General features: G+C 43.3%; 1 protein-coding gene across 1 annotated transcript in view; it reads left to right on the top strand.

Annotated features, from left to right (window-relative positions):
- The first annotated feature begins 7,119 nt into the window (after positions 1-7,119).
- The window catches only part of matn1 (matrilin 1), a 6,608-nt gene continuing 3,726 nt past the window's right edge, over positions 7,120-10,001 (top strand). Inside the window, exons 1-3 of the mRNA XM_042710629.1 lie at positions 7,120-7,277; positions 8,052-8,401; positions 8,612-8,834. Coding sequence (XP_042566563.1) covers positions 7,184-7,277; positions 8,052-8,401; positions 8,612-8,834 — 667 coding nt within the window. The 5' untranslated portion in view covers positions 7,120-7,183. The remainder of the gene's footprint in view (positions 7,278-8,051; positions 8,402-8,611; positions 8,835-10,001) is intronic.

Genomic DNA, 10,001 nt, shown 5'->3' with positions numbered 1-10,001 from the left:
GTGTGTGTGTGTGTGTGTGTGTGTGTGTGTGTGTGTGTGTGTGTGTGTGTGTGTGTGTGTGTGTTATGTAATGTACAGTCCTACAGGGGGTTCTCAGTGGACTTCTGTTTCTTTGCTGGTATTGGCAGGAAGACCAAAATCCAAACACACCTGTAGCCAAAACACACTCTGTTTTACACAAATATATGCAAGCACACACACACATAGACACTCACACAGACACACGCACCTAACATACATAAGAGGGCTTGTGGAATTTTTCTGTGTGTGTGGGTGTGTGTGTGTGTGTGTGACTGATTCCTTGAATAGCTGTTTCCCGTTGGTACAGAGTACTGAGGAGATGCCAGTGGATCTTTCACTCGAACGATTTCTGTGGTTTCATTCACTGCGAGAACCTCAGATCCGCTCACTCTATGATGATAACCTTACTTTAGCTTTACACAGATGCTACAACTGCACATCACATATACAAGATGCTACAACTGCACATCACATATACAAGATGCTAACCTTCATGGAGGTCAGATGTATAATCTTACATAGGCATTTTTTATATTTTGCAAATATGTCCTGGAAAGTTTGTTTTCCCATTCTAACACTCCTGAGTGATTTGAATGTAACAATTTTGCACCCTTGTTATCTTTTATACTTTTATGGTTTTTCCCTATGCCCTTTGAGACATTTTTATAATGACCTCAGTACGCACTGGCTAATGCCACAAACCGATTTATATCGCTGACTATTGGGTAACTAATCTAACCTTGCTAGTTACGCTGTTAGTTAGTTTCTGTTACGCTGATAATATTTTTTGAAGTTCTAGTTAATGTCTAGATTTTTTTTTTGCACCATCTTACTTTTGTCTACAAAGTTTAGTTTAGTGTATATGTGTTAGCTATACATACTGTAGGCTATCAATTATGAATGATCGGTCAGTGGTAGTTCCACATTTAGACCAACATTTCTATTCGAACAAGACAAACCTACCGACTTAAAATTCTAATATTTCCAAATGTGTAGCATGGTGGCTATGGGTTATTAGCTACAGGTACTTAAACATGTTTTAAAGAAGAAGGTACCACAACTCGGGTCATGTGTTCTCAAGAAAAACGACACAACTTAAATGGTTTCAGCTTAGAATTATGCCCTCAATCAGACCACGTCATGGTTATATTCTATAATTTCCTCAACTAGCTTTCAACAATGTATAAGTTAGCGTTGGTCAGTCAATTGCATTGAACAAAAAGTGCAGAAGGATGCAATTAGGTGTTTTCATACTGTAGCTGGTTCAAATTTTCAGCAACTTGAATGAATTTCATTGTGTAATTAATATACAGATAGCTAGCCAATGGTAATGTAGGCCACATAGAATTTGAATGTGAACATGGCTGACTTCCTGACCTGAGACCAGCCACCGCTCCCCATTAGATGAGGTGAGAGAGGATAGAGAGAAAGGTTTGATTATCAGTCATGAATGAGGTGTTAGCAAGCGGTGAGAGATAGTTTAATTGTAATGAAACTTCAACCAGTACAATAATATCATTTTTCACTGTGAAGAAGACGCATTACCACAAAAGAAAAATCTGTGAAAGGTTTTTTATGTTCCTGTCACCCTGTCAAGAAGCCTGCAGTGTCCCCAATCTCTCAGCTCTGTAACTCCAGTGCTGACCTTCTGACCCCTTTTCCGCTCGTCCTCACCAACTCATGAAACAATTCTAATTAACTTATGAAAATGCAAGAGAACACTTTCACTGAGTATCTATATTAAAATAACTGAATACTTGTAAGATTACTAGACATAAATACATTAGTAGAGTTATGGGCTGACTTCTCTTAGGATGCCATAGTAAATACAATGTCATTTGTAACTTCAGTGAAGAACTCTGTTAGCTGAAAGAAGAGTAAGCCTTCTGTTTTCCAATAGCAGTGGACACACCTATGAATGCGATAGCGCCCCCAGCTGGGTGAGTGTGAGTGTGTGAAGATTGAAATGGTGTTGATTATGGAAAGTGTGCCTTGGAAGACATTTTCAGTAGATAAAGTTCCATGCAATGTTTTTCATTGAATCTTAGCACTAGCTCATACTGCAATACGTATCATGCTGAAGGGCTAACCTCTACATGCACCACAGGCCACTGATCTCTATGAGTCTGATTAGGCCTGGATTTACACAGTATCAGGTGTGTGTGTGTGTGTCTGTGTGAATACACGATGGAAAAAGAGGTGTGTGTGTGTGGGGGGGGGGGGGGGGGTAGGTAGGGGTTCCGCTGCCGAAACTAATATTTAATCAGTGAACTCAGACTACAGAAAGAGGACTTGTTTCAGTATTTATGGATGTGGTCAAACACGAAATCCTAGCAACCTTTCCAAACCCCACTCTCTCTCTCTCTCACTTTCACTCTCTCTTTCACTCTCTTTCACTCTCTCTCTCTTTCACTCACTCTCTCTCACACACACTCACACACACCCGCACACACTCTTATGCATAAGTTGCCTTACAGATAGACTGTCTGAAATGTATTTCATGCTACAGGTATTATAATGTAGAATGTATGTTACCATTCTTTCTCAGTGCTGTGCAAGAGCGTCTGTGTGGAGGTGCCACACTGTAGCCTGGTGGTACATGTCCATGCATTTGGCATTTACAATGCACTCATAACTCCAGTGGTGTTCGTTGCATCATTCCCCATTGTGATGCTATCTGTTGTGCAACTGTTTGTTTAGGGAACATCATCTGATTCGTGGCAGTGACACCTTATCATGTCACAGGAAAAGGCCTTGGAATGTGAAAGGCCAATCATGTAGGGTTAGGAAGAACATACCCACACCTCAATAAAACACACGTGTGTGTGCATTCTCATTTTCCCACTGATTGGATTGAATTAGGATGACATCAGGGAAGAAGAAGAAGAGAAAATTGATTCAAAAAGTTCACATCAACTGAAGGGCTATAGTTTGGATACAGTAAAACTTCAAATACTGGCCTGGGTGTTTCTTGACTGTAGTTTAAGCCTAATGATAGTGAGACGTACACAAAGGTGTTAGTCTATAACAGTGAGAGGCCGGTGTTAACACAAAGGTGTTATTAGTCTATAACAGTGAGAGGCCAGTGTTAACACAAAGGTGGTATTGGTCTATAATAGTGAGACCAGTGTTAACACAAAGGTGGTATTGGTCTATAATAGTGAGAGGCCAGTGTTAACACAAAGGTGTTCGTCTATAATAGTGAGGCCAGTGTTAACACAAAGGTGTTATTGGTCTATAACAGGGTGAGACCAGTGTTAACACAAAGGTGTTATTGGTCTTAGTGGCATCCACCTCTGAAGTTGCATAACAAACACGTGAGTGCCTGTGCATCTTCTGTAGATGTTCTCAGCTACTGCACTCCCTTGGCATCCCTCGCCCCCGCCGCCCCATCTCTCCTCCATATAGAGGGGCTCAGTGTCCCCACCAGCGCGTAGGAGAGCTCAACGGCATGAAGGAAAGCACTGTAAGTTTTTGGAGAATGCTGGGGCCTGCATATTTGTGTGTGGGAGTGTGCGAAAGTGAGTGAGTGGATGTTGAGGGTTATGAACATACTGCAAAAGGTAGGCATGAGAAACAAAAAGGTCCCTCTACAGAAGGTGTTTGTGTGTTTGACCAGAAGTGGCTGCCATGTTACCTCTTTGCTGCCTTCAGTATGCTGCAGTGAGGCGGTTTAAGGCAGTTGTGATGGCAAGTGGTCCCACAGCAGTCTTCCACACACAAAGTGTAATTTTAGCCATATTGGGTCTATTTTTTCCACTGGCTGTGAGTGGGATGCCAGAAGTTATATCTAAGAAAAGAAAATCTCACCCCACTCTAATGCTGCAAAGTATTCTTAAAACATTAACTTACTGGAAGCAATTAGCCACTGTGGCTAGTAGTGTGGTCTGCTAGTTCAAATAATTTGCAGTGATTCATTTTGATATCATGTTCTGGTATGCAGTATGTGGGCATACATTTTTGGGCCTTTATGTTGAATAAACATAGTCACAGGAAGCCATCGTTTACTTTGTACACTTATAGTTTAATGATATGTGGGCTTTGGGTTGGGGGGTGTACGTGTGTAAATTTAGCTGCTTCTTCCATTCCTTTCATAATAAAAATACTTCATACATTTTTGAGGACACATTTATTTGTTTGTGTGTTGAACAGAGAAATGCAGATGAGCAAACATAAGAGACATTAAAGGGAAGCGAAGCAAACATTAAAAGTGTGCACAGGTACGCCCGCTCTGACTGGCAATAATACTCTGTCCTCAGACACCCCAGCCAACTGTGTTTGAACAGCAGATCGGGTTTCTGTGTGTGTGTGTGTGTGTGTGTGTGTGTTTGTGATGGACAGATGATCATCAGTCAAGCCATTACAGAGTGAAAAAGTACATTGAGTCAGTGTATACCACAGCCAACCAACTCAAAGGAGCCTTTCAAATGCCTCAAGTACACCAACACAGCCACATGCAGCTGAGCATGCAGACACACGCGCATATAGCCATACAGAGGCAAGTCCAAGGAGAAACCGCCATGTATCAGAGGTGTGCAGAGAAGTCATTATCGGTATCTGTTCAACCAGCACAATGATCTGTGTCTACAGAAACACACCACACTGTCCAACCTGCCCATACTACAGTTCAGGGGAATACCGTGGCCTACCTGCAATATGACCAGCATATGCCTAGACTACGTGATGAGTCGGACATGACGAAGCTTGGCATTGAAAAGTGTAATGATTTCATCATTGTCCCAGTGGCAGATACAGGAAGTGGCTGATGGGTAGGCCTGGAAAAAGCTCATCATTGCATGTTTCATACATGTCAACCCCTTCCCACCTGTATCACCCTCTGGAAACATCTAGAAAATCCTTGTTAAATAACCATGAAATAGGCTTCTTGTTAGGGTGTTAGTTGACAGTATGTCTAAATTCAATGAAACCTATGTCCTAAACATACAGCATGCTATATCTTAAATGGATAAATATTAATTGAAATACAACGTAAAACATAGGTTTTTTCCAATATTTCGACTGTTTGGTTTTTTTTACGGAGGAAATGATCACATAGACTACAGCTCAAAACGACTGGTGATGTATAGGTTGCGGGGGTTTGAAAGAAATCCTGCTGCTTCACCGCTGCTTTGCTAGCTTTCCCCGAATGACAGTCAGGAATGGTGAGTAGTAAATGAAACGACTAGTAAGACGACTCACAGTTAGACCTACAGTATGTTGCAAAAAGAATGGGCATTTTTAGCTTGTGGCCATCCACAAAGATATTAATCGATATTAAGAAACATAATAGCTGACACCCAGACATGTCAATCATTGAGCTGATCCCCCCCCCCCCCCCCCCCCCCCCAAATAACATGGATCAACTTCAGGTAGAACAAATATCTGTTTCCATGGCATTATTTGTGCTTTCCCAAATAACGTCTTGGGATTCGGGTACATCCCTACCATGTATATGGATGGGCAATTGAGATTTCCACAGTAACACAGTTCACACTTAAACACACACAAAGATATTGTAATAATGTGAAATGATGTAAAATATTGCCTTAATGTGAAATTAGTAAGGGATAACATATAGTCCTAACGTATAGTATATAAGGCCCTGATGCGCAGCGGTCAAATAATGAACCTCCAAACATTCAAGTCAATGGAACATTCTGAAGAGCCATATAATAATGTAAAATAATGTATGTGTTTGTGTGTTTGTGTGTTTATAGACGAGAACACTCCCCCCCCCCCCCAAAAAAAAAACACACACACACACATTATCTATATTGGCTCAATAAACAATAAAGGCCAAGCCTACTTACAGGCTTTCTTAAAGGTTGTCCGAGCTACACTGAGTGCATTGAGCCAAATTCGTTTTTTAAATTCTTTGCTCCACTCATCAGCCTCCGAAGCACAGTGCAGTATGTCCTCCTGATTGTCAAAAATGTTGTCCTCAGTCTTTGAACTTAAATCTGATGGTGTATTTCCACTAATAGGGGAAACCCTGGTGTTTGGGGAAAAGCCTCGGACTCTTTTTGTTTCCCTCTCTGAGGCTGGACCAGGGCCGCGGCCCAAACCGCCTCAGTTCAGTCCTGGAGTGGGTCAGGGCCGAATTGGTGCTGAACTGGGGACTTTTGGAGTGGAATATGACACAACAAGAAAACCAGATACATTTAAAAAAGGGATTGGTAGAATTGGTTTAGGTTGCCTAGCAATGCAAATTACTTGTATTCGTGAAGTTAATTAAAGAATCTAGGACACTGTTTCCAACAGCAACTGTGCAAGGTTGAGGCTCTCTATGTAATCCATATTACAACTGTATTCGTGAAGTTAATTAAAGAATCAAGGACACTGTTTCCAACAGCAACCGTGCAAGGTTGAGGCTCTCTATGTAACCCATATTACAACTGCTAATGGAACACAGGACCGAGGCTATTCAGCGCTGCTTGATCCAGAGGCCCTGGGCTTCAGTGGAAACAGGCCATTAATGTACATCAGGTGCCATCCTTTGCTATCACCTCACAGGCAACAGAGGACACCTACCAGTGGACTGATCACCTGCTTACCAGTTAGAGGCGCACACACACACACACACACACACACACACACACACACACACACACACACACTCACACACACACACACACACACACACACACTCACACACACACACACACACACACACACACACACACACACACACACACACTGTATTTTGTACAGTACACATGCACACACAAGCACATACAAACAGGCACAGAGCTGTCTATGTGAGCTCTGGCCTCAGACTTCCTGCTCTGAATTCCTGAGTCTGCCACACAGGTTAATTTAGGAGGGAAAATGAACAGAGAGCAGGAATTCATCAGAGCGCACACACACACATTCAGCTCAATGTTTATTTGGGTTCTGCCCTGATCTTAAAAACATGGGCAGGGTCCCATTAGAACTCCCCACACGTACACACATGCACACATCAAGGTGTGTTTGTCTTTCCTGCCCGCCCCTTCTGATTTCGAAGGAGCCCTCCCCTCTCCCCCCCCCCCCCCCCAGAGGGCTGTCTCTGCTGCTGAGTTTTGGGTAGTGAATGAGGGTGCTGATAACTGCCCACGCTCTATATGCAGCGCTCAGTCCGTCTCTGGTTGTCAGTCTCCAGCCCCTTGCCTTACCGGTCACCATGGCTCCTGGATGGTTGCAGGTTGTGTGTTTGCTGCTCCTCGGCATGAGGGCAGCCCATGGAACCATCGAGATGCAGAACGCCGCAGCTATGGGTGAGATGTGTGTACTCGTGTATGTGTGTGTGTGTGGGGCTGTGTGTGCATGTGTGGGACAGGATTGGGATTTCTCTAAATTTGCTTCGTAAGGTCTTTTTACCAAAGGAGAAAGTGATTTAGTGCTGTGTGATTGGAAGTCAGGAGGCTCTGGGTGAAGCGTGAGACAGGCCACTGCTGTAATTCGGACGGAAAGAATATAAAAAAGAATGTCTATTTGGATTATACACCTTATTTTGAGTGTCCAATTATATTGGTGATTGATTTTGTTACAGTATTGTTGGCAATATTGTTGACCCTTAGAATAACTCATTGGTTTTCTATCTCTTTTTTCTCTTTCTGTGTCAAATGAAAAAATATATAAATTTCTTAACAGTAGTAGTGTTGGCTATGTGGGAATATTTGTCATTGTCATTGTGCTGTTAGTTCACCATAATTACATTAATGAGTGTTGATTGCATAACAAATTAATTTAATTGATTAACGTAATATTAGTGGTACAGTATAGTACGGATGTCTACTATATAAATGAACGAGGACTAAGTTTTCATGTGGGTCTGTTTTTTTTCAAGTCTGTCATGTAATCTGCAAATTCTTTCTGGAATTTGCAAACCATAACTATTTCAAAGATGGAAAGACATAAGTAGTCCGTTTAAGTTGACTCATTCTTAGACAGTTTAAGTTGATCAAGTCTCTCTCTCAGTTGTTCAATCTGTTTCTTCCTCACTGTCTCTGTCTCTCCTCACCAATATGTTTCTGTTTCCTCTTAAACAGCTGCAGGCCTGTGCAACACTCGCCCGACTGACCTGGTGTTCATCGTGGACAGCTCCCGTAGTGTGCGCCCCTCGGAGTTCGAGCAGGTCAAGGTCTTCCTGGCCAAAGTCATCGAGGGACTGGATGTAGGGCCCGATGCCACGCGGGTGGGAGTGGTCAACTATGCCAGTCGGGTGAAGAGTGAGATCTCCCTCAAGGCCCACCGTGCCAAGGCTGGCCTGACCAAGGCCGTCAGCAAGATCGAGCCTCTTTCCACCGGCACCATGACCGGCCTGGCCATCCAGTTTGCCCTTAATGTGGCCTTCAGTGAGGCGGAGGGAGCACGTGTGAAGAGCCCTGGAGTCAGCAAGGTTATTCACACACACACACACACACACACACACACACACACACACACACACACACACACACACACACACACACACACACACACACACACACACACACACACACACTATGGTAAATAGGAGAACTTGGGATTTCAATCTGTGTCTGTGTGTGTGTGTGTGTGTGTGTGTGTGTGTGTGTGTGTGTGTGTGTGTGTGTGTGTGTGCATGTAGGTGGCCATCATTGTGACAGATGGACGGCCACAGGATAATGTCCGTGAGGTGGCCGTACGAGCACGTGATGCAGGGATTGAGATCTTTGCCATCGGTGTGGGTCGTGTGGACATGAACACCCTGAAGCAGATGGCCAGCGAGCCTCTGGAAGAGCACACTGACTACGTGGAGAGCTACAGCCTCATTGAGAAACTCACCAAGAAGTTCCAGGAAGCCTTCTGCGGTAAGTGACAGAGGGAGGGATGAAGGGAGGGAGGAAGGGAGGGGTGGAGGGGTGGAGGGAGTGGGGGATGAGAACAGGTGTGGGATTGAGGGTAGGGGAGGATCTTCAAACAGCAGTTAAAGGAAGCCAATGGTGGGCGATGGCTGCCCTCTTGACCACTCTGTGAAGAGATTAACCACTGCCACTGAACCCTGTGTGTGAGGATCACCTCTTTCATGCTTTAATACTCAATAATAAATGGCTGTGTGAGTGTTACAGACTGAACGGCTGAGTCAGACCAACACACACATGCACAGTTGCTCACTGACACAATGGGCCCTATTTTTGTGACAAAGTACTAGGGCTACTACACATCAATGAAGTGTCAAAGTGGAGAGAAGTTTTATGAAGCAGTTTTATGTGGAAGATATAGAACAATATCAAATCATAGCACAATAGCTAAACTTAATGCAGCCCCAAACACAACATAGGAGTTTGAGGTTCGAAATGTTTATTATCATTATTGTAATTTTCATTTTCAGTCAGAATCAAACTTTACCTTAACAAATCTAGTGTTACGATTAAGTTAAGATAATCTGCCAATTACAACACTGAACACAATGAAAGAATAGCTTTGTGTTGATAGGGTATCTTCTTCATCTCAAGCAAACACAGCGTTGTCCTCCCGCTCCCGCCACACTGTTGTGCTCTCTAGAGGTCAGAGGTCACAGAAACACCGTTGTCCTGTTTGTCTTTTTCTTGGAGGTTAGGATTGAGCAAGCAGCCTTTTATTAAGCACTGATCAAATAACATACATGACTGAGAGAAGCCATTGCCTTTTGGTCACACCCTTGTGTTTGAACTTACAACACTGACACTACATGATGAAAATAGGGCCCACTCTGATCAGGAAGTTATCATTTCAAAACAACTCCAGTGTGCAGTGTGTGTTTCCCTGACGGTCGTGGCTCGTGTTTTTTTAAGGATCCACTGTCCTCTGTGAAGGCAGAGCCAAGACTGGTCTGAGCAGCAGTGAGATATCTAGTGCTGCAGCTGGTAGCAGACTTCAGTGGATCTTTAAATGTGATGTAGATTCTTCATCTTAGTTCTCAAGTTCTCAAACTGACATAGTGTTATTCTCTCCCCTCTAACCTCTGTTCATGCTCCACTACTGCTTTGTGTGTGTGT

Source organism: Clupea harengus, chromosome 19 (genome assembly GCF_900700415.2).
Source record: "Clupea harengus chromosome 19, Ch_v2.0.2, whole genome shotgun sequence".
NCBI lineage: Eukaryota > Metazoa > Chordata > Actinopteri > Clupeiformes > Clupeidae > Clupea > Clupea harengus.
Note: the sequence above shows the minus strand (reverse complement) of the source record. Positions and strands in the feature narration are given on the sequence as shown.